This window comes from Drosophila nasuta, chromosome 3 (genome assembly GCF_023558535.2).
Source record: "Drosophila nasuta strain 15112-1781.00 chromosome 3, ASM2355853v1, whole genome shotgun sequence".
Lineage (NCBI taxonomy): Eukaryota > Metazoa > Arthropoda > Insecta > Diptera > Drosophilidae > Drosophila > Drosophila nasuta.
In genome coordinates this window covers 45,699,206-45,725,479 of record NC_083457.1, presented here as the reverse complement: position 1 = coordinate 45,725,479, position 26,274 = coordinate 45,699,206, and the positions used below count along the sequence as shown (strand labels likewise).

Here is a 26,274-nt window from a genome sequence, read left to right as displayed (position 1 = left end):
TTTATATATAAATTGATGAGCTGAGGAACTTAAGTTGAGCTTAGCCTTAAAGCAGTGCAGAGCTAAGCAAATTGCGTATACGCCGGGTGAGTTGTCTAATACATTGTAATTGACATCTGAGGCCAATTAAAGCACACAGCTTGATTCGACTGACAAGCTAAAGTCTAGTCCAATTCATGTCAATCTTTCGCTTTTGCTCTCTGAATTTATTACAATGTTAACTAGATTTTTAGTAGCTGATATTTTGCTCAAAGTATTCTCATTAAATTAGCAAAGAGTGTAATATAAAATACTTTAAGTTACTCAAAGTATTGTCATTAAATTAGTAAAGAGTGTAATATAAAATACTTTAAATTATTCAAAGTTTTTCATTAAATTACTATTAAATTACTAAAGAGCGTAAAGTACTTTAAATTTCTTCACTGTGAACTAAGAAAAACATTCGAAAATGTTGCTTGCGCATCAAGTATGCAAATCATTTGTTATGCGTAGAGATTACATTGTTATGCTACCTGGCAATCGATCTGTTTATTAAGCCAGAGTTGAAGTTTAGTTTTGCGTGTGCATGTGTGCTCTCTCATGTTATTATAAGAGTCACGTATATATTTTGGTTTTCGGGTAAATTCGGAAAACCCATGCGGCGGCTACGTAATTAATTTGTGAACAATGCAGCGAATGGCTGCTGTTGCAGCTGATGCTGTGAAGTTGTTTTGTAGCCATTGTAGCTGATCAACTGAGGCACGAAAATGGCGATAAATCGGCATTGTAAGTTTAAACAATGGCGCACAGCTGGCGACTAAAATAGTTAATTAATCTGTGTATCTGTTTAAACAATGCGAGAAGCGTATGCAAACGACGAACGAACGGACGGAACGGAACGGAACGGAACGTGTATTGTCAATAGAAATAGAAATGTCATGAATGAATGGCAGTAAAAGTAAAGAAAGGGATAAAGCGGGAGGACAGCAGCAGCAGCTGGAAAATGGTCGCACTTAGCTGCCGTTGCATTCAAGTCAACAGATGTTTGCAGAACGTGCGATAGCTGGACAAACAATTGACAGTTGAGCTGAGTGAGTAAAGAAGAGCAAGTGTGGGAGGAGAAGGTAGGCGGTAGGTAAAATGGGGGGAGAGGGAGTATGACAGCACTTACCGCATCATCATGCTGAGGGATTGCTCCTCCTGCAGGACGCTCTCTAAGTACATCATATCTAGATCAGATACAATCGCACCATTGATGACCATTATTTCGTCTCCTTTGATAATGCCTGCAATGGAATAGAGAAAACGCAAGCAATATGAGTTACAGTTAACTATTATATGCGACTACACAAATAAATATGTATATGCTATATATGTAGTTGTATCTTTATCAAACACAATGGACGCAGTCTTTTCAGCTCCATCAGCCAAGTGAAACGTAAAAGATGCGCGTTGTCTAACGTTGATAGCAAGAGGTGAGGGGGGAGGCAACTACAGGGAAGTTGTTGTTGTAGGATATACAACATCAATTGTGGTAGAGGCAGTGACATCTTTTCGTATAGATAAGCGCCCATGTCTTTGCCAGTGATAAAACAATAACAGCATTGTGGCTTTTGCATTGTTCATACGCCACGTTGCCAGTTTTACGTCTTTCGTTAGCATTTTCTAACGTGTGTTGTCGTCGTCGCTCGTTGTGTGTGTGTCGGTGTGTGTGAGTGTGTTTGTGTGTGTATTTTCTACAACATTTATTTCGACCAGGCTGCTGCTTGTTTTCTGCTTGCCTTCATTTTGTTTTGCTGCTGTTATCATTGTTGTTGCAGCTGCAGTTTCTTTGCAGCAACTTCGACAGATTACATGTGCAACTCTCCTCCTGCTCCTTCTCTTTCGCTCTGCTTTCTCTCTCTCTATCTAGGTTGTTATCTGGCTGACAGTTGTGTGTAGTTTATGCCAGACTCGGAGCACACCTTGAACCAACGAGCAGCACCTAAAGTTACGTGCACCACACACAATTTTTGCATTTGTTATAAATTCCAAATAGATTTCCTCATTTGTTTTTCTTTATTTTCCTTTTTTTGTGGGTGGGAATTCGTTACGTTTACGTTTCGTTTCGTTGCGTTTGCGTTACGTTTGAATGGGAGGATTATTTGGCTTTGGTATTGCCAGCATATGCATTAGACAAATATCAACTCGACTTGTATTTATATTGTTTATTTTGCGGTTGCTCTTTTCTTCTTCTTTCAGGGGGCTTCTTCTTTTTTGACTGTTGTCAACAGCTTTGTTCTTTGGGCTTGAGCAAATTGTTATGCCATGTTTGCCAAATACTTTGCCACGCTTGTTCTGCTCAACACACTCGACTGTGCGAGTGTGCGGCATGCAACTTTTGCAGCACATGCTGCCACACACAGTCGCGAGGAGCAGCTGCGCTTGTGGCCATCATTATTATGGATGCTGCTGCTGTTGCTGTTGATGCTGCTTCTGCTGTCTGTTTGTTAACTTGAAAAGGCCAAGCAAACACAGAGCGAGAGAGCGAGCGCAAGCGAAATCGTGTTGCAAGTTGCACTTAAAGCACATTGATTTAAGCTAGTTACAGTTTGGTGCCTTCATTAAAGTGCTGGCCAAAGAGTTTTGGGGTTTCAATTAGCTCAAGAAAAGTGGCAAGCCGCAGCATTTGCATTTCCATTTGAATTCGAATGCAGCCCAACGCAATTCCAGCTCTTGTTGCTCTTGTAATTGATGTTGCTGCTGTTGCTGCAGTTGCTGTTGCTGCTGCATTTGTGGTTGCACTTGTTTTTGTTTGCTGCATTTACAGTTGGAAAATGCCTTTTGGCTACACTCTTGCTGAGCTTTGTTTGTGGTCCCCTTAAATTGGTCTTTGGCACATACTAATATGAATTAAACTCAATTGTACGAAACGAAACGAATCGAGTCGAGTCTAGTCGAGTTGAGTTTGAGCTTAAAGTAACAACTAACTAGCCTACTCCGCCTGCTACTACTCCTTCTTAATTTATGCACACTCACGCAATACGCATTCAATTGTCTGTTCAATCTGTGAAATATTGCGTATACGTAATATTTGCTTGCTGTCCTTGGATATTATTCTAGCATTGTCATTGATTTCTGCCTTATGTTTGCCATTTCGAGTGGAAGCGACCAGGACAATACTTGTCTAAATGCTATCGATACATTGCGTATACGCAACGTGCTTTTCTCTGAATTTATTGCACTCGTTTTGCCAGCTCGAATTCCCTCAATATTTGCAACAAATTATGCTACAACTGACTTCGATACTTTTGCAATAATTGAACTTTGATTACAAACACACACCCATACACACATACACACTCTGCGATTGATTTGCAGATTTGCTAATGAAGCTGCAAAGAAAGTCATTAGCAAAGTCTGTCACTTTCCCAGTCGAGGGGATCGCTTTATTTGTGCTGCTCATTAAATTCAACACCCGGGCAGCAAAAACTTGTTCAGTGGCATTGTTAACGCAGTTTTAAACCGCCGAAAAAAAACTAACACTCAGCAGCGCAAACAAAGCAACAAAACGAATAGGAAAAAGTAGTGAGAAAGCTATAGTTGAGTGTGCTCGACTGTGAAATACCCGATGCCTTTTTTTTTGATAAAGCGAAAACAATGCGGTATTACTTTTAAAATATGGCAAATGAAATATACCGAAAAATACTGAAAATATATCGAATCTTATATATGGTATATCAATATACTATTGGATTGAAAACAAAGGAACCAAGACTCGTCTGCAGTAGTCGTTTGTACCATATAAAGTTATTTCTTAAATAATTTCTATAATTTATATTTAATGCCAAATTTTTAAGAATCGAAAGTATACCAATAATCGTAACTCTGTTACAGACATTTGGTAAGGGCACAAAGTTAAATTACCCTTCTACTCTATAGGTGGCGGGTATACAAAAAAAAACTGGTGGCAAATTATAAACTAACCGTCAGTGGCAGGGCTAACTTTTGCAACAGAGGAAGTGAGGAATGAAGGGAAAATGCAACTGGCTTCATGTCTCACTTTTTTTTTCTGTGAGAACAAAATTTTTGGTGTGCATTGTTTCACGGACTTTTGATTCGTTGTTGTTGTCATCGTCGTCGTCTACGTCGCCGACGTCGTCATCGTTGCCACATTCGCACTCAACGTGCTTAATGAGTTTTCCGCTGTGAAATTTTCTTTCAGGTTCATCACTTTTGCAAGTGCAGCATTGCAGTTTTCCTTCTTGTGCCACACACCTGACTGACAGTTGGGGAGTTGGAGTTGCGAGTTGGAACTGCAGCTGTAACCTGCACTGTCAACATCAGGCGACATAATTTAAAGCGCTGCTCTAGTGGCATTTCGACTACAAGCACTTGACTTGCGCTCCTTGTCCCCAGGACGAGAGAACGAGTCCTTCTTCCTCTCTCTCTTGGGAGGGGGGATTGCATGCAAATGCCAACTTAAGTTGATTTTAAGTGATAGAAAAACAACAAGGAGCCGACTCGCAATGGAGGAGTGGAGTATAACTAAGATGACGCCCGAAAACCCTTTAAGGACTTGACATGCAGCTCTGGCCCTGTGGCTGCCATTACAGGTGATAGAAAGTCAGGGGAAGGAATGAGGAGGAGACGACTTCGAGTGCGCTGCTCATCATCAACGTGATCTCTACTCGCTTACAAGCGCTGACTGTTGAGTTTTTTTTTTCTATGCTATGAAGAAGTAGCCTGGAGTTGGAGTTGGCGTTGGCGTTTAGAGCTGAAGCTGCAACTGGAGCTGGAGTTAGAGTTGAAACTGCGCCTGGAGCTGCAGCCACTTGACGCGTTGACTCCATGCCAACCAAAGTGAGTTTGTTCAAGTTTTTGCTCTTTCATTTTGACATAAAAGTGAAAAGCATTTAAATATATATAAAAGAAGCGCAGCAGCACAATACACAGAAAAGCGCAGGAGTCGAGTATGATGGGGCGCCACTTGATTATTACCCTCAGTCCATTTTGCAAAACAGACTTGAGCTTAAGCAACTGTTTAAATTGAAGTACAGAGAATATATACTCACCATTATGCATGGCAACGCTCTTGTCCTCGACGCGGCTCACATAGCAGCAGAGTTCGTCCTGTCGCTCCGCGTTCTCGATCAGCTCCGCCTCCACGGAGAAGCCCCCACATTTGTTCCAACGTGGTGCGTTGCAACTCCACCTGGTACAGTATTTTCATGCAGACCTCGACAAACTCGTGATTATGTAGCTGCAAAGTGCAAAAGTCCAAGAAATAAAAAAAAATTAGCCAAAAAGCCGCAAGCTCTATTTCGTTTTTTTTCTGTTTTTTGTTGTATGTAAGTAGTAAGAAGTTATTTTTGCCAAGCGAGTTTCAATAAATTTTTTGGTGCTGTTCTCGCCCGGAAAAGTTGTTGGTTTAATTCGCAATTTATTGAGCAGGCAAAAAGTTTGTGTTGTGGGTGCAGCTGCACTTTTTGACCTGGCAATATTTACAGCTTGTTGTTCGGCTCAAAGTTTTTACGTAGTTCCCTCCGTTCGCTGTTTTATTGCAAGCACTTAGATGCAGCACGAAGAAGGGGTCGGAGGCAGCGCCGCAAAAGTGCTGACTTGAGAAATGGCATTCTCTCTGACTAATCGCCTGCTAAGTGGCAACATTTTGCTATTTACCAGCGCTCGACTTTAAATGCAAAAACATAGCCATAAAGAAGACTCTTTGCATTTCGGATATAAACAATTATTTATTATTTCGTGTAATTACTTAGCAAATCTCTCAGAAAAATCTTTGAATATTATGATTTCTGCACTTTGATTGCGCACTGCTAAGTTGCAAATTGCAATCGCTAATTGAAATTCCTTTTACCAGTTGAACTGTAATCATTTTATGATATTTGCTAACTAGCTAATATCCTTGTTAATAGTCAAAAATATGTATGTTATTTGATTGCTGACGTAATTGCTTAAATGGCAAAAATTATGTTTTAATTATAAAACTGACAAATTTAAATTAATTGACATTTAAACTATGACTCTGTTTACATAGAATTCCAAAAGTTTAATTAATTGAATGTTGTTTTTATGACTGATTTATGTGTGTGTTTTAATGCTTTGTTGCTTTGAGATTAATTTATGAAGTCAAAAGATAAATGTTGCAACACTTTTGCAGTGATTATGCAATTCGCATTGTTTGCCTGGTTGAGGCTTTATAATGTTCTTGAAGTTTATATGTAAATACTTAATTTTGAGAGTCGAATTTAAATGTTATGAATGCCTTTCAAATGTGGTTTTGACATGCAGAAATATTTAGCGAAACGTTCGTTATTAAGTTGCGGTTGCAACATCAAATTTCGCACATTTAATTAATTAACCAATCATTTAATTACTTATTGGCCAAATCTATGCATAATTGGCATGGCCTTGCTAATCGAATGGAAATACAATTATAATTCATTCAAAAAGTAATTAACGCTTTCTAGTTACCAGCTAGCGAAGAGGCGCTCAGAGGCTTAGAGGCACTCTCACACCTTTTTTGACCCTTTGCGCAACACTTGCACTTCGTGAGGAAATCGGATTTAATCCTTTTGAATTTGGCTGGCGAAATTCGAACGCTTCGACTGTTCAAGCTGAGAAATCACCCTTAATTGCCCTTAATTTTGAACAAACAACAAACACGTGCACACAAAGTTCAAAGTTCAATAGAAATTGCCACTCACACGAACACGAACACGTATACGTTGGGTTTGAGAAATGGAGAAGGAGACGCCGTGTGAATGTATGGATGGCGTGGCATGGCATGCGATTGTGGATGGGTTACTTACATAATTTTCAATCAGATCATTGCGATGTGGCACAAAGTAATTGTGATCCTCCATGTCACGTCGCTTCTTGACGCGCACAAAGTGCTCCATGGGATTGAGGCTGCGACGGGCGCAGGCGCTGGCAAGGAATTCCTCCACAGACATCGCGTCACGTAGATAAACTGTCGAGTAAGCATTGTCGGGCATTGCAACTTTGAAGGTTTTTTCCGGCTCGTCACGTGAATTCATCTGGAAAAAGGCAGAAAATTCGATTGGATAAACAGGCGCTCACTCTCGTACTTTCACACACACACACATACAGTGTCATTAAGGTTGTTGTTACACACACATACACACATATACAGATACATACATGCGGAAGTGAAAATTGAAAAATAGCAAAAACACATTTCTACCAGAGGAAATGTAATGAAAAACGTCAGCAGCAGGCAGCAGGCAGTCAGGAGGCAGTCAGCCAGTCATTCGGCAGTCAACAGAGAAGCGAGAGCGAAGTAAACTCAGTTAAAATGCTTAACGGGGCATCATCTCATCTCATCTCGCATCTCGTGTCTGTGTCTGTGTCTCGTCTCTCTGCGTGTGCCAGTGTTGGTTAACGAGACGCACACACACACACACACACACACACACAAACAGTCGATGCAGAGTTTGGCCAACTGCTAAACGAATCAGGCGCCCAGCTGCCAGTTGTTGCCTGCTGCAAATTGCATTTGTATTGGCAGCCATCGTCGTCGATGGTTTTGCTGGCTGACTAACTTTGACGCTACTGCGTTGCTGTTGCAAGCAGCCCTGAGGCAAGCTGCAGCAGCTGCAGCCACACATGCGAGTACAGGTGTAGCAAACACACACATTCGTAGACCAAGAGAGAGAGAGTTGTCAAATGCTAGAGCTCTGTGCTCTGTGTGTGCAGTTTACTACTTGCACAACAATTGAATTAGTTTGGCAGTTGCACAACTCACACACAACCAAATAGGCGACAGAGAGAGGAGAGGGGAGAACGAAACTTGTAGCAGCCACATTTACATGCACATCCGTCAGGCACGAGAAGCTGCAGGCAGCTGTCGAAGGGAATCTTCGCATTGCATAACAATTGGGCATGCAGTTCGCATATAAATATAAATACCAAAAGAGTCTATATATACCATATATATATGTATATATACGATATGTGTGTGGGGTGTATATCGCGCTGAAAGTCATTATGCCAAACAGTTGATGCCACACACAACACACTGAATCAATAATAAATATGTAATGCAAGCATTTTTGGCTGTCAACTTGATATTCATGTTGTGCGAAGCATCGAAAAGTCCTGCAAAAAGGAACAAGTAAGAAAGCTACAGTCGAGTGTGCTCGACTGTGAGATACCCGCTATCCACATTTTGAATAAAAGCAAAATAGTGTGGTATTAATTTTTAAATATACTAAACTGCAAAATGCTAAAAACATTCCAAAATCTATATTGGGTATATTGATATAGTACTACATTCAAAATATACCAAAGGCTATATTTAAAATATTGATATAGTACTACATTCACAATATAACAAAGTCTACATTTGGTATATCGAAATATCGAAATATACTATAGATATGCCTCCTTCTGAGGCACAAAGTTGCTATACCTTTCTGCCCCATGGGTAGCCGGTATAAAAAGCCAAAAAGCCAAAGAAAAGCACAAAAAGGAAATGAATTCTGTTCTCGTATGTGTGCTCAGTTGGTCTTTTTTTTTGTTGGCTTGCATTGTGGTAACTAGAATTGCAAATCATAACAATAACAAGGCGTTCTCTCGACTTTTAGATACTGTTTAAGTGACAAGAACATTTACTGCATTCAAATAATTTTTGTGCTACGAAATTTGCACATTAATTTTGATACATGGCATTTGAGTTGAAGCCATTTCTATTTCTACCTTTTATGCGCATTTCTTCTGTTCAATCAAGTGGCAAATGCATTCAAAGTTGAATGACTTGCAGGCAACTTTAAGAAACTTTATTTGAAACTGAATTTAAAGTTGAATTCTTCAACAAGCTGCAGTTTTGCAGTTTGTCGTTGCACTTTTGCCGCAGCTTTGTTCAATCGATTAATGAACTTTGCACTACTTAATGCCACACAACGAGTTGAGTTGAGAGCAAGCGAAACGAAAGAGAGTTGTTGGCAAGTCAATTTGTCAGTTGACGTCTCGTTGCTTAATTCAATTGCGAGTTGATGTTGGCTCTTCTCGGCTATACTATTGGCCAATTAAATGCGTCGTGGCGAAAATGGTTTAAAGCCGTTTTTTTCTGCTGCCGCTGTTGGCATTATTTTCCCGCGAGTTTTCCACTCGTGCTTCAGCTTTTTGCTCTACTCTGCTCCGTCCGCTCGCCGTTGGATAATTGCCAGTTACGTGTGCTACGGGCGCTGCGGACACCTTTAATTTGATTTCATTTCATTTTCAATTGCAATTTCTGCTGCATTGCAGCTGACATGCTGGCAAAATGAAAAGCTACACACATACAGCACACAGAGGGAATCACAGTCATTGCATTGGATACATGAGAGTTGACTGCGCAAAAATATAAACCAAATCAAATGCACATTTTTCAAATTCATTGAATTTTCAGCGCCACATTTGCTGCCACACACACGTACACATACACAGCACACATCGAGGTGTGTGTCTCATTTTGCGTTACAAACATTTTTGTATTTATGCTATATTCACTTGTTTTTACCATGCATATTTTTGGCTTCACTGACGATAGCTTCGACGTAGTCGTCGTCGTCGTCGTCATCGACTGCGGCTGCAATTGTGCAGCGTTGGCAAATTTAATTGGAAATGAAGTGTGCACGCCTCTGTGCATCGAGTGTAACATGAGTGTGTGTGTGCGAGTGTGTATCGAGTGCTGCGTACAAGATTATTTTGCCAATAATCGAAACAAATTGAATTTATGAAATGAATTTCATTATAAATACGAGTAGATGCAAAATTGGCAACTCTAATTGAAGTTTATCAAATATCCAACATCAAATACATAACGACTACAACAAGAAAGAACAAAAAAACAGAATAAATACTCTAACCCTCTTAATTAACTGTAGCTCGTTCAATTTAAATTCATACATACGAAAGAGAGAATATTTATATCTCTAGTTTTAGCTTTAGCTTTGGCCTTGTTAAACTTGCATCCCAAGTGCTTGAAATCCCACAGCAAACAATCGAGTTTGTCAAGTTGACTTTAAGTGACTATTACACAAAATTGAGTTGAAAGTTTAATATGGCCTTTAATGGCTGCTTACATTGCGTATGCGTGATGTGAAGTGTAAAGTGCAAAGTGCAAAAAAAAAAATGTAAATGCTTTAAGCTGGCACAAATACGTTGAGTGAATTGGATTTTGCCAGATTTGATTGCATTTATATATATTTTTGATAATTTTTGCGATTTTAATCGAAAACCCACAATTTGCATTTGGCTATTGACTGATTGACTCTCGCTGACGGACTGAATGATTTATTTGATTGATGGCCAGACATCAAAAGGAAAATCTGCATTTGCTTTTCGGCTTTCAGTATACAATTTGTAAATTTTCGTAAATGGTAAGTTGCAAATTGTAAATTGTAAACTGTGTGTGTGCAGTTAAGCCTGGCTATTAAAAATGAAGCTGCGTACTTTATGCAAATATTTATACAACTTTGGATTAGTTTTTTTCTTTCTTTACATTCTCCATCTCTTTTTCGGTTTGTTGGGGCGGGGCCATTTGGCTAATGGCTTTGTAAAGCGACATGCTGAGGAATGAAACCACGACGAGTCGTATTCGTACTTCATAAATTTGTTTTTGTAATTCTTGATGGCCATTAAATTTAAATTATCCTCCGACAAACAACAACGAGCTGTACAAAATAAAATATGCTAAAAATACGCGAAAATACATTAGAGAGCGCGAAAGTCCGCGCGGACTTTGGCGACACATTGCTGGCCATTTTTTGGTGCAGTTCAGTTGGCTCGCATTAGCGCTCAATTTGGCTTTTAATGCCGTTTCCGCTGCCTTAAATACAAATTCAATTATTCACACACACACAGATACACTCTTACACAAACACACACACGCTAGGCCATAAAAGTGTGAGACAGTCGTGTCGTAAAAGCGTTTTAAAATTGATATAATTTTATTACGCATACGACACGCGGACCCAAATCATATACATACATACATACATATATAGGATAGTATTACGACGACGACGACGACGATGACAACTCACCTGCATGGAGCGACGACTGGAGCCGCTATTCGAGCGCGACAACATCGGTGGTCGACGCTTGGTGGCACCACGTCCAGCCAACAGATTATTGAGCAGCGATGGCGACCGGGCACAGATGAAGGCATGGAACGAGGAGACCGTAAAAAACTCCCAGCTTGTTTAAAGTGTTCTTCGTGGGACGTGACACATGTGTGAGCAGCGACTGCAAGAAACAGAGAGCGAGTACAACGAAAAATGAGATTGAATTTATGATAATAGAACATTAAAGTGCAATAAATTCGCTTATCTAGCGAGAATATCGAAATGAACGAAGCATTCAGCAGTAGCAATTGAGTGTGTGAAAATATGTGCTTCCCCTTCCCCTTCCTCCTCCTTATTTCGCCTTTTCCACTTTCCTGGAAGGTGATTTGAAGCACATTAATGTGGCATTGGAGGATTATGACAAAAGCAGATAGTTGGTGTTAGCTTGAGAAGCAGACAAATTGCAATAGATGAATGCGACGATTGGGAATTTCTAAACTAAAAGAATGAGACAATTAAGAACTCCTGAAACAAAAGTATTCGAATACCATGTATGCTGCTTTAACTGTGTTACTTATTTTAGTCAAAATGAAGAATAAATACAGATACATACTTGTGCTTTCTTTTGCATAATATTCTACGTTTTTTTCTTTAATTGCGTGCTATAACTTAAGTCAGTTAAGCTAAGTATCTTTTGTACTTCTTTTGATCACGCATAAAATAAGGAAATAGTCAAAAATTTAAATACCTAATATCTTTTGCTTTAAGAATTTTGCTCTGTATACATAATGACCGTTTATACTTTTAACAACAATTCTTCCTAAAAGTGCGAAAGCTTGAAAATGAATCGATCTAGAAGAATTCCAGACAAGAATGCGTTTGATCTAAGAGCTTTGTGCTGATTTTAAAATTTATAACGTATACTAGTTTTTTACTAACTGTACAAACTATGCATACATAGCTTAGTTTCCCATATCTATGCTTAGACTATATAAAAGAAAGCAATCGCCATTCTCTGCATTTGAATATGAACATAAATTATCGCAGCAGTAGCAGCCATTAAGACAGAGTAAAAGTCAATAAAGTTTAGCCTGAAAAGCTATAAAGCTACAGTAAAATGCAGCAGGTGAATTAGACACTGATTAGACAATGGAGAATTCAAATAATTTGTAGAGAAGAGAAAACCAAAAATTAAACAAAACTGTACAAAAAAGAGACTGCAAATGGAATACAAATTAAAGCACATTAAGGTGACAATGGAGCAACAAGAATCGTAGATAGAAAGAGCAGAGGAGAGGCACTGATTAATGCCAGAAAGAAAGAGAGCGGGAATAAATTGAAGTACATTACGGTGGCAATGAAGGAACTAGAATAATTATATAAATTATCAACACAGAAAAAAGGAGAAAAAACCTCTTTAAGAGCAGCTTCATGATTAATTTTTGGTCATTTTGAGTGATATGACATAATTAATAACTGGATGCAGCAGACGCAGACGCAACCAAACACCATTAAGTAATGTATGTTTTGTGTGTTTCTGTGTGTGTTTGTGGGAGTTGATGTTTGTGTGAGTGTGTGTGTGAGTGTGCTGCAAATGTGCTGTGTGCAAATAGCCTACGGTGCATGCACTTTCTCGTGTAAGTGGCGTTGCTGAAGTTGTTTGAGTTTTGCGGTTATTAATAATAAATGTGGTTGCTCTTTATGTGCATTTGCAAAAGAGAGTTGAGTGCTCGCCTAGTCTCCCCTACTCCCTCTCTCTATCTCTCCATCTCTCTCTAGCTGACAAGTCATAAAAAGCGCAATTAACTCGCAGCCCTTTTCGTCACCCATCACAACATCGACATCAAACTTGGCTTTGCAAATCTTTTTAATGCCGTGTAAAGTTCGAGTTCGAGCTGTGCCACACCTCCATTTTGTGGTTGTGTTTGTTGTTGCTAGTTCAGAGTGTAATGTCTGAAGTTGCCAGCAACCTTCTTCTGCTGCTGTGTCTCGCACTTTGACCCTTTAAGCTGCAGCTCATTTAAGGCGCTTAAATTGTGTTATGGAGATTAATGTTACACGTTACGCATTCTCGCCCAAAGAGAGAGAGAGAAACGAGTTAAGTTGAGTTGTACTTTGCTTTGCTTTGCTACGTATTTAGTTTCGAGTCTTGAGCAATTGAATTGCGTCCCCTCTTTTGGCCGCCATTGTGTAAATAAGTAGGTAAAAAGCAATTACAGACAACAGGGCCAAAGGTTTATGGCTCAAGCATTCTCTCCATCCACTTTCCCTGCCTTTCGATTGTGTGTCTTTTAATCTACGCTATGGCCGTGAATCTGGTTTTGATGTTGTGTGTTGTGTTGTGTTGTGTATGGAGAATTAATCCCTATGGATGGGGTTTTTTAATCAATCTCGACTGCAGCATTGAGCGAACTTTAATCAGCTTATAGACAAGACTTTTTGTGTTGACTCTGCATACGAGTCGGGGTTTCACTTTGTTTTTACAGCTTATAAAACATTGCGTCATGCAGCAACAGCAACAGCTTAATTAAGTTTAATACAAAATTATAAATATATTTCTAATTAAATGCAAAATGCCTTTGCTTTGTCTTTATGTATCGTACCGTCAACAACTAAGCCTAACTACTTAAAGTTTTCTTATGTTTTAGCTATAATATTTGAATTTAAATCTGCTTTTTCACATACATATTTCATTTAATTATCTCTCTTTCTGTGATGCCCATAAAAGTAGGCAACAATTTTTATGCTCAAGCACTCAGACCGTAAACAATTAATGCAGTTCCCAAAAGCTACATCTGTGAACTCCATTTGCTAATATTAACTTGTGTTTTGCGCACAGATTGCTCTCTGTTTAATGTTTGGCCATAAAATATTTGCTCCTAAAAGCAGGCAACAGTTTTCTGTTGAGCTCTGTATCCTGAGTAGTAATTTGCCATTCGAAAAGCCAAAGTAAACTCTATAAAATTTATATATTTTTCATGGCTTCGCTTGCGCTATGGCATAACCTAACCTGCTGCTCTTTGCTCTGTGCTCCGTGTGCCACTTGACAACTACTTTGCATTGAATAGCAGTTTGGGGTACGCACTTTATCACCTCTCTTGAGAGAGGGCTAAGTAATTCAAATTGACGCAATCTCAGCCACGTAATGTGAACTTTCCTGTGGCTTCCTTTCAACAAAACAAATTGCAGCAATTTTAGAGATGCTGTGTGTCGGGGGCGAGGGGACGGAAACGCATAACTCACCTTTGGATTGGGCAACTCGCCGCTCTGCAGCGAGGCCATATAGCAGCGTAGTCGAAACTGTTCGCAGTGCAAGCGCTCGAGGTTCTCCTCCCATTGTAGTATCTGTGTCTGTATCTGATGGCGTGTCTCCTGATCGGTGACAACTGATTGCTGCAGCTCAGCCATGTGCTTCAGCTTGTGATCCTGCAAAATGGAATAAATCCAAAAAAGAAAAAAAATCAGAAGTTAGACATGACCAGCAACACACACACATTCAACTAGATATAAAAGAGGAGTCAGGCTTTGGGGACTGGGATTTGGGTTGTGCGGGGATGCAGATGCGACACTCGTGATGGTTATGAAAGCATCTCTGGCATGGCATGGCATCATTAGCATTTCATGGCAGCACCACAGCAGCAACTATTGCTGCTGTTGGTGCTGCGGTGGCTGCCATTTGACGAAAATACATAAATCACGCGTCATGTGCAGCAGCATTTTTCGTTGGCGCAATTCAAATATCTCTTTGCCTCCCCGTTTTTGGGGCTGAAGTGCGTTGGCAATGCACCAACTTTGACACACACAGAGAGCGAGAGACTTTGGCATCGTTAGCCACACACACACACGCACACACACACACTTGCACACTTACTGGCACAACACATGGCCCTGTTTTCATTACAAATAACGTTTGACTTCCGCCGCAGCGTGTCCCATCAGCAACAGCAGGAGCAGGATACGCTTCCTAGTTTTTAGCCAGCCTGCCACGCCACAGCTGCCTTCACTCCCCTCCCTTCCATTCCCTTCTTTTCTGTTCTCATCTCAGTCGCTCCTCACTCATTGCAATCCCACTTTCACGTGCATTTATACACGCTTGCATAGATTTCATGGAGCACGTGATTGTTTCATTTTGGTTGCTAGATTTTTCCTCTTTTCACTTGCTGCTCTCATCGTTGTTGTTGTTGCTGTTGCTGCCGCTGCATTGCATTCAGTTCGTGTAAGCTGACAATTATTTGCAGATGCAGCTGCCGTTGTCGTTGCAGTGGCGGATGCAGTGGGCGTCGCCGTGGCAACATCAACCTGAATGGGCACTTTCGATGTTCGACATTTTAATGAATGTGTACACATAAACAGCAGCAGCAGCAGCAGCAACAGCACACTCGCACACTCTTGCTGTGTATACATATGTAAATGTATTTGTTGCCGGCTTATACAGGTGTCTCACTTGGTCTGCCTCTCACTCTCTCTCTATCTCTATCTCTCTTTCTGTTTCTGTCTCTCTATTTGTACGCGAGGACACGCTACTTGCCAGCTTATGTGATGTTGAGCTCGGCATTGTTTATTTTACGTGAAATAAATCATATTTGGTGTATTTTACTTCACTCTCCCCACCTCCCGCTCCAAACTCTCAAGCAGCGCAACAACACAATACAATACGTTGACGTTTTGTGTGTATTCGAATACGTAATGCGTATACTTAATATAACAATCCAGCTTGCCACGCATTTGAATTTGATTGCATACGTTTCACTCTGTGTTTGTGTGTATTTCTGTCAAATTGATATAACAAAAGCATCAAGAGCGAGTCCCACACACACACGAATACACAACATATCGATCAAATGAAACAACGCCTTCTTCTTTTTGGCAATTCAAAACAGATTTAATACACAGCAACGAGTGCCATGAAGAAGTAACGAGTGCGAATAACGAGAATCAATGTTAATGTAATTCTGCAGTGGGAAGTGAATAAAACTATTACGAAATACAGCATAAATGTCAGTTCAATAATAATTCTGCAGGCGAACTAAAATTATGGAGGCAATCGAAATCGAGAGCTAAAAGAAAAAGGTATTGAAAGCTCAGAGTGGGAGCGAGCCTAAAAAGCTCAACTGAATCTCTAAATCTGATCTCTTTTCCCAATTGAAGCAAAATTGTGAAACGGAAAATGAAATTGCTGCATATAATATTCTTCCGAAAGCTGTCTAAAATTATTGAGAAAATCAAAATAGAAAAAAAACAGAGTCAGTTCAGAGTAGCAGTGAACATTAATGACTCAGAATCACAGCTAAATCTTTCGAAGAAATGCAAGATGAATGCAATTGCGATTGCAAAAGAAACTGACTATTGAAATAATTGTGCTAAATATCCAATTACATCAAATTGTAACAAATACATAAAGAAGAACGCTACTAAGCTCTAAATAACGAGTGCATGTACCGAGAAGCAATAATAATAATTTTCGGAAACGGAAAATCAAATTGCAGCTAAAACTTGGAACCTATAAAATGCTTAAGAAAACTGTCTCTATCATTAAAAAGAGAGTTTAATAATAATAGCCTGTTTTCAAACTATAATTATTGAGAAAATCGACACAGAGTGTAAAGGAAGCTAAAGGTATTGATAGCTAAGAGTACAAGTACACAACTGCATTTCAGAATGAAATTCAAGATAAATGCAACTCATATTGCTAAAGAAAACAATTCTGCCAAATATGCAATTACAACAAATTATTACAATTACAAAGATTATAAAATTACTAATACCAGTTGCTTGCAAGCATTGATGATATTGTCATATTCTGCAACCTTTTGTCAGCTTATATTAACGATTATTAAATGATGTCCTCAATATATTGGGCTAATTCCACCAAAGAGGCAGTTGGCAATTGAACTTTTGACTGCTTAATTGGATGCAATAAACTTGAAAATTTCGAATTCAACTTGAGGGTAATGCTGATTTATATGAAAGTCCTTGCAGAGAAAGAGAGAGAGAGAGAGTGGGCAAGAGGGGGACGAAGCCATTTGGCCACTTAATGAGCTCATCTGAGCAGCCTCACGATTGTCATTGTTAATTTAACGAGCAGCAAGCACAATAACTGGGCTTAGGATTTAATGACTGTATTTAATGTGCTTGCAATTTCCCATTATACATTACAAACACAAAGAGAGAGAGAGTGAGAAAGATACACAACACAATATGAGGAGTGTTTGCAACAAGCTGAAGCTGTGGCAGTTCAAGTGCTTGGCAGTCGCATCAATTTTATAACAATTGCAGCAGGCTACAGACGGCAGCCAAGTTGCAAGCTTGTGCTCTTGTGCAGACGACAAGAAAAGGGATAATTAATAAGGCAGCTTGCCACACACAACCACAAACACACACACACAGACACAGCGTGGGAGCATACATTTTGGCAACTAAATTTTGTTATTAATAACCAGCCAAAGTGCTGAGGCAGACGAAGCAGCTGCAGAGTCAACAGTTTGTTTGGGCTCCAAACACGTAGCAAAACGCCTTCAAAATAATATGAGCACCAATAAACATGAGAGAGAGAGAGTGAGTGAGTGTATGGTGTGTGTGTGAGTGAGTGTGTGTGGTTGTGTATGTAACCGAAATGGGCACACATTAATCGTGGGCATTGTTTGTTTATGGCTGTCGTTTTGCGTGCTGTCACGTTGTGCACTTCAGCTTGGGTTAATGGCATTGTTAATTGTCGTGTAATTGCATGCAATTGCAATGTAAATGCTGTTACTTTGATGTTTATCGAGCTGTTATCGATTACACAATGTACAATACATATATCGATACAATGCACACACACACACTGGCTTTGTGACACCTGTCAGACGCCAAGTACAGCAATTCTGTAACTAGAATTCCATTCTTCTATTTCGCTTGTTCTCAATTTCGACTGTCATCTCAATTCTCTCCACTTAACGGGAATTTTATTATTGCTACGTTGTTGGTTTCTGTGGTTTGTGTTTTTCCCTCCACCTCCCCCACTTTTGCTCTTTGCTTAGTTGTCTTTTGCTCTGCGTCGTCTGTGTGTCCTGTGTGTCCTGTTGCTGTCTGTTGCTGTTGCGCTTTCATTAAGCGGCACTCGTGTATGGCTCCCCATGCGCACATTTTAGTGAGGCTATGCTCTGAAGGCTCAAGTATGCGAACTGTAGTTGCTGTTGTAGCCAGAGCTAGAGATTGTCCTGTTTGTCCCCGACTGACTCTCAGTCGAAAGTCTCAGTCTCTGGCATTGCCATTGCGCTCGTCCTTGTTGTCGTCCCATTGTCGTACTGTCATTTCCGCTTCCTCAGTTTGGTGCTGCCTCAGTTGAGCTGAGTTGAGTTCAGTTCAGTTGAGTTGAGACGAGTTCATGGTATGCGTTTTGTTCTCCTTCTCATTCTGCTTCTTGACTGTTGCTCTGATATATGTTTACCCGAGAGTACAATTAAAAAATACATTTTGCCATTGTTGTCATCGTCATCGTCATCGCCAGCGTCGACGTCGTCAGCATCAGCATCAGCGTCAGCGTCAACGTCGCATGACAAGCCAAAGATGCCGCAAATAGCAAAACCACAGCAACCGCAAACCACAACAGCCAACAACAATAATAACCACACACTCTCTCTCACACACACACACACACTCACTCGACTGAAATAATAATAATGCCCAACACAAAAAGCAAAGAACTCGAACTCGAGCTCGATTCTCTTTGCTGCTGCTGTTAATGGCTTCATCTTCTTCTTCTTTTGTAGCTCGATAAGTTGCTCGCTTATAGCAAACCGTAACGATCAATTAAGACAGTCAAAGACAGCGGGAATTAAAAGCGACGGTGCAATGCGGCGTATGCGCAACATTCAATTTTTGAAATGAACTGCAACTGCAACTGCTGCAACTGACCTCAGGGCAGGACTTTTGACTTTGCTGGTGTATTAAATGCCATCCTGCTGCCATCCTACAAAAAGTCAAATGTGAGGCCGACCAACCGCAAAAGTGGTCGACAGGGGGTGAGGAAGGGGAATGAGCTGCAAAGGGTGCAGCAACGGGTGCAATTGTCAACAAAAGGCCTGCAAATTGTGCGCTCCATACAAGCATGAAAGCGAGTGTATGTATGCGTGTATGTGTGTGTGTGTGTGCACATGTCCTGCATAAATGCTGACCACAAAATGATGGCACATTATATAACATGCATGTGGGAGTGGCAGGAGGCTAAAAAGAGTTATGCGTGAAACGATCTCAGCCTAAGCGCAAAACTAGCGCCTGTTTGTGTTTGTGGCCACACACACACACAACCTTACTTTGTATGTGTGTGTGAGTGTGTGTGCATTTTTAGCACTCTCCTCTGGGCTAGCAGCACCTATTGCTGTTGACAATTGAATTGAATTTGGCAGCAACGGCAATGGCCACGCCCACATGCCAGACGCATAAAGCATATTTCTGCATGCAAAAACCAAAAATCCCAAAACCAAAAACAAATCAAAAGCCAACGCGCATTTACGGCCACAGGGACCAAAGGCTTCGGCTTGGCAAGAGGCTACTAAGCAGAGGAGGAGTGGGGGAGGGGTTGGTGGGGAGGGTGCAACACCTAGCAGTGTGTCAGGGCTTCAGGTCCGGCTTCAACTGTGGACCATATGTCGGGGCCATTTCCTGTGCGAACTTGCGACCAAAAGTTGCAAAAATATTCGCACGTTTGCACCAAAACAAAGCCCAAAAACAGTGCAGGGGGCGTGGCAGGGGTTAATAGGGAGGAGGGGGGACAGCGAGGGGAACTTCGTCGTTGCAACATGTGTGCGTGCTTTATGACGTTAGAACTCGGCTTTGCCTCATATTTCTTGCCATAAATTCTTGCCATATTTTTAGTAGTTTTTCTTTTTTTGCCAGTTGGTATTAGTTTATGAAAGGCCAAAACCACGCCCACAAATGTGTGTGCATTGGCTTGTCTGTTTACTGTGGCCAGTTAAAGTTGCACTTGAGGGGGGGAAACCTTACAGCATCGAGCACTAAATTTTACGGTAATTATAAACTTTATGCTTTCATTACGAGAAATTTGATTAAAAAAAAAAGGGAAAAATGTTCTTTAATAATATACTTGCAACTTGCAGCTTCCCAACTAGCAGCTAGCAAAAGTTCGTCTCGTTCACAAGGTTTATTGTTTTGCACAAACTTTCCACAATGTGCGACGCTTGGCGAGGCAGGTGGGTGGATGGAGGGGTAAGCGAGGTAGGCGAGAGATTGCATGTGGTTGCAAGTTGGCCGGCAAGGAAAATCAACACACTAATTAACCAAAATTTAAAACTTAACTAAATATGTATTTCATTATGTGCTTTTTCGCTTCAGTTTGGATTCTGTGTTTTTCCCCTGTAGTTTTTCCTCTCATTTTCACCATTTTTTTTTTGTTGTTTTTCCTTTCTCATTTACTTGCTGTGGTTGCGTTGGTGAGTTTGTGTGTGTGTGTAATATATTACACTGCAAATGTGCATTTGAGCGTTGCTGCAGAGCAAACGCGGACGAAAGCGAGCGCCAGACGAGCGTTGCAAATTTAAGGATTTTGTGAGCTTAAATTTAAGCTTAATTGTAATCAAATTAATTAATGGCTTGACGGCTTTCTACAGTGTCTGGCCCGTTTTTTTGGACCAAGCCAACTACAAATTAGCTGGCCGACAAAATATGCTGTGGCCAAAAAATACGAGTACGCATAGCAGCAACTCTGGAGGAGAAGAGAGAGCCGGAAATAGTTTTGACTAACTTGCGATTAGTAGACACTTGCAGTGGGATTATATTTATATGGTGCAACATTATAGTTATCAGCTTGTTGCAGCACATTTTTTAAAATAAAGTTAAACACATATTAAAAGAAACTTTCGTTATGTTATCGGGCTGTCCTTATATTTTTATTTTCTTAAAGCAAACAATGTTTTGTTGTTTGCTCATTTTTCTTTAAAAAACTGTGAAAATACGGATAAAAGAGATCGGATAATTTGTTTTAGTTAATGAATTAGTATACCAGCTAGAGTTGAATTTTGCTATAGACAATAATAACTACAGTATTTATGATTCATGACAATGTGGTTTTGCTCGGATAAAAATTGTGGAAGTTATTTAAGAATAACTTATATATGGAAAATTACGCCCACTGCATTGGAGTTTTTGCTGCTTAGGGTAGCAATCTGGTATATTTTAACGTGTATACTATTTCGAATGTAGTACTTCAACGATATACCATTTATGGTGCTTCGCACATTTCGGTATATTTTAAGAATAATATAGCGTTGTTTTGTTTTTGTAAAAAAGGGATAACGGGTATCTCTCTTTCTTACTTATTTGTAGTTATCAGTCTTTGGATAGTAGGCATGAATATATTGAAAAATACAAACGTATAATATCGAAAAAATACTAAAATATACCAAACGATAAATTTTTAAAAGATATACTATCTATACAATCAAATTAGACCACAGACAAAATATTCGTGACTATCTGGTAAAGCAAATAAAACCAAACAGCTACAGCAACTTTTTGCCATATTAAATTATTTTTGAATAACTTCTATAATATATTTTTTGCACAAAGTTATTAAAACTTTCACCCCTTCGACTATAATAAATATTCAGATTATCTGCCTTTACTCATGTATTTTGGTATTATTTTAAATTCCATTTTTTTTAACGAAAACAATCCAATAACCGATTTTTTCAGACAACCTCGTAAAAAATGTTTGAAAATTAAATTCATAATAAAATGTTGCATAATTGAAATTGGTCTATTTGGCAGGAAATTGATTCATTTAGGCATTTTGTTAAGCGTTTTTCTGTCGCTCAATTGAATGGCATAAATTGTGTTAAACAATTAACAGCCTAAACGATGAATGCAACATTTAATTAGCCCAATTATTCATATGTACGCAAGAGCATATATAAATAAATTTATCGATGGAGAATATGCAACAAGCGCAAGCCAAATGCATAAAAAATTTAAAACCAAACAGGCCAAGCGATTTAAAAAAATAATAAAAAAAAAACCAGAAACAGAGACCACATTCGACCAAGTGTGAGGGGAGTGAGGAGAGGAGAGGAGAGAAGAGGAGTTGCTATTGAGCTGAAATGACAGCCGCCATTGCAAATTGAAAGCAGCAGGCAAGTGAGCCTTGTTTAGACTGTGCGCCATGGCAATTGCACACGAGCCACGAGAGCCACTGGGAATAAAAACAGTAACAGCGGGGGCAGAGGCAACTATGGCGGCAGTTCGTCGTGTTGTGTGTGTGTGTATGTGTACACTTGTAGCGAGGGGGATGAATGAAGAATGTGGGGGAATGGGGATGGGGAATGGGGGATGGCCTGTTGTAGGAGTCGTAATTAGAGCGTAAAAACCAGAGCGTACGAAAAACCAAACGCGCTCGGGCAGCTACTACCCATTTTTTTTTCATTCTCTACATATATTTTCTGTATTTTTTTTTTTTTTTCGTTTTTGCCCAACGTACGCCTGCATTGTGTATATGCGTGTGTGTGTGTGTGTGAGCTGGTGTGCAAGTGCTTTATGCGAGAAGAAAAATAGATAGCTGGCGAAAAACTAGAAAAGCTAAAGCAAACGAAGCGAAGTGCTGTCCCCCACTGACACATATATGATTATTTCCGAAAGGTGACAGCTATAAAAAAGGGCAGACAAACAGCCCAAGCTGTATGTGTGGGCGTGTGACACACACACATAAACTCTCATACATTTATGCCTGGCACAAAGTAGAAGTCGAAGACAAAAAGCGTAGACAACACTGTTGCTCATTTCAGCCACGCCTGCATGACTATAAAACGACAGTTGTTGTTGCTGTGATACGGTGATAGGCAACCCACGTTGGGCGCCACATGACGACACCTTTTCATCGCACCCTGCACGCTTATGTAAATGCAGCAGGTCGCTGCGACTACAAGGCATGTTTACAAGCGATTAAAGTTGAGTGATAGATAAAGAATACACTCAAATAGTATAATAAATAGTCACAGTACGTTGGGCGCCATCTTCATATAAGTTAAATAACACTTTAACTAAAAGCTGCTTAATTATTTGAGTACTCCCTGTCTATGCAGGGTGCTTTGATGTCGTGCAGCACAAAGTTTCAGCTTTTGCCACACAGTTGTTTAATTCCATTCAGGGCAATAACATTGCGACTTCGTCTTCTTCTTCTTCATCGTGCTGTTTTTATGACTTGGCAGCTTTGTTTATCCCGAGGCACTTTAATAAGTACGACGACGACGACTATTTTGCTGCTTTTCTTTGCACACAAAATTAATTAACAACAAATGCGAATGCGAATACGAATGCGAATGCAAATGCAAATCCAAATTGTAATGCAAATGCAATTGCATTTTGTGGCCACTCCTGCAGCTCATTTAATTAATATTCATGGCGGCAACTTTGGCCAGGCCGAATTACATAAAAAAAAAGAAAACTGAAAGCGCGGAGGCTCAACATTTTGCGAGTGGGCGTGGCACTTGAAAACTAAACCAGCTGACTCTCAAGTGACTCTTGTGACAGTCTCGGACTCGGAACCGGACTTTGCGACTCGAACTAAAGTGAAAACAAAACAACAGCAGCAATGAAAAAATCTAGTTGAAAACTTGCAAGTGGAAAAGTGGACAGAAAAACGCAGCGTTCAAGGAAGTAATTATGGTTTATCCAAAGGGACAGATATCCTCGGACAAACAACAGCAGCAGCAGCAGCAAACCGGACAACGACAAGAATAACGATGGAGAAGGAAAAAGCTGAAGACGGTTCATAACATCAAACTTGAAGTTAACGTGTAAATGAGAAAAACTAAATTAGAAACCGGGGGCGAGACGCTGCCAACAGTTTGTGCAAAATCCCAGCGACAGAGACGAATGAATGAAGTCAACGGGAACGGACAGCAGGCAGCAGTCAGGATATATAAGATGGACTCGTCGTTTCCCGTTCGCCATTCGTCGACTGATGGACAGACAAAATAATTGTCTTTAGGAGTTGAGCTAACAACAACAAGAGCAACAACGACGATGGCAATCAACGAGAATGCTTTAAGCTTCAAACTAGCTCGACTACCAGATAATCATTCCCCAAGGAATAGTGTTTAATAAAGCAGTCAGTAAAACCTCATTCTATGTCAAGTACAGGGTATTCATGCGCATGAAAAAGATGGCCGCAAAATTTGCGCTGTAAATGACATGATGCAAAAATAAATAAACAAATCAAAGGAGCACAACAACAGCAGCAGTAGCAAAAAGAGGTTTATTCAGTGCAGCTGCTGCAGTGTCATCCAAATGCGGCACAAAACCCTTTGCAGCCCTTTGCTAAGCAGTCTTCCTCCGCTCTCCTCCCCCACCTCACTCTCTCCCTCACTTTGGAGCCCAGTTTATCTAGCCATTTATTGTGTGGCAAGTGCAGTTCCTTGTACTCTCCAACGACTTGACTTCGAGTTCTATTTGGTTTTGTGTTTCCACTTTTTGTTTTCATTTTGGCCGCTCAATTTTGCTGCCGCAAAGTTGTGCAAATAAATTGCACTGCAGCCCAGAGAGTGAGGGGGAGAGAAAGAGAAACAAATGTTGTTGCTGCGAAGCCGCGACGCGAAATTGATGGGGAATTGATTTGAAAGCAAATACATAAATGGAGCAGAGCCAACAGCAGTGGCAGCTACCACAAGGAGCTGCAAGTCGAAAGGAAGCCAGCTAAAACAGGCAGCGCATAAATCATTGGGGAACTTCACTGAGAAATTGGCTAGAAATGTGCTTGTGGCTGCTGCTGCTGCGACGACTATTGCGAAATTGAGAAATTGCGAAAATTGTGAGGGGGAGAATTCTCCCCTACTTACTGGCAAATGCGTTTGTTGTGTCTTTGCCACACACACACATATAAACACAGAAGAAAAGTTGAGGCGAAGTTGAGAAATCATCGCGAATTGATGTGTTCGTTCAATTTGGCTTTGTTGTTTGATTACTTGAACGAATGATTAGGTGCCGAAACATAGAAAATCCTGTTCTGAATATCAATGATGTGCCCTGCCACAAAAAAAAAGAAGAAAACTCTGCAGTTGCCAAATTGAATGAACACGAGTAGCTTTAAGATAATTTTATTGATTGATTTAATGGTTTTACTTGGATTTGTGTTGATCTTTTAGATTGCCAAGCATTTATAGCAGTCTCCTTCCAGTGTAAATACATCACTGATTGATAATCAAATCGCAAAGTAGATCAAACTGCATTTAAATTATGTTGAAATCTTGATGATATGCGGGCAAAGTCATGCAGCAAAATTTCACTGCATAATTATGTCATTTATGTGGAATTTGTGCTTAATCGATTCAACTGCCATAAATGCTTACAAATGGAAATGCCAATGGAATAGCATTCGCTGTAAACTTGACTCACATTTCGGAATGTAGTTGAATCGCGGAGCACAGAGTTCATAAATCAAGAGATTTAAATGTCTGCCGAGCGACTTCTTTTTGCATATCATTTTGTGTGGCGAATAATAATGCGGTGTAGTAGCTGCAGCTGTAGTTGCCACGACAAGCAGCTTTTCCACACCTCAGACAGAGGATGTGTGCGAAAGAGAGAAAGGGAGGAAGTGAGCGGGTAATGCTCATATACTTAACACATGCCGTGAGTACACTTTCAATGCTGGAGCCACTTGAATTTGTGCTGAAGCAGCTCAACAATTTCCTTCAAGCCAAAAACCGCTCGGCAACAATTCAACTCAATATCCTTGAGCTCGACAAACACACACACATATCCTTCAGACATACTCGACATAATCGCCAACAAATACTTGTCGACAGGTAAACCGAGGAGGAAAGGGGGAAATGCTAAGTAAAACGTTGGCATTCACTTACCGATTCAATGGCCTTCTCCAGGCGAAAGATCTCCTCCTGCAGCAGATGCAGTGTGCCCGTTTTACCGCGATGACGTGCAAATGCGGCGGCACAGGCGCTGTGTATGCTATTCACCCAATTCTCCAGCTCCACCTGAGAAAGAGTAAAAAAGGGAGAAAGAGACAGAGTGAGTTAGAGAGAGCTAGCGAGCTATGTTAGTTGTTACAAATTGCAAAGCCAAATGCACCGCAAGCAATTTGACGTTGCTCCCCAGCGCCAAATGTCGAATTCGATGTCGACAAAGTTGTTGTTCTCGTTGTTGTTGTCGCTGTTGTTGTTATAGCTATTGTTGTTGTGTATGTTGTCGTTGTTGGTTGACTATCAGTTATGCAAATTTA

General features: G+C 40.3%; 1 protein-coding gene across 1 annotated transcript in view; it reads right to left on the bottom strand.

Annotated features, from left to right (window-relative positions):
* LOC132793386 (protein still life, isoform SIF type 1) overlaps positions 1-26,274 on the bottom strand; it is a 105,924-nt gene that overhangs the window by 19,343 nt on the left and 60,307 nt on the right. The window contains 8 exon segments of the mRNA XM_060803302.1: positions 1,151-1,265; positions 5,034-5,136; positions 5,138-5,221; positions 6,789-7,016; positions 11,028-11,171; positions 11,173-11,229; positions 14,292-14,474; positions 25,898-26,029. Coding sequence (XP_060659285.1) covers positions 1,151-1,265; positions 5,034-5,136; positions 5,138-5,221; positions 6,789-7,016; positions 11,028-11,171; positions 11,173-11,229; positions 14,292-14,474; positions 25,898-26,029 — 1,046 coding nt within the window.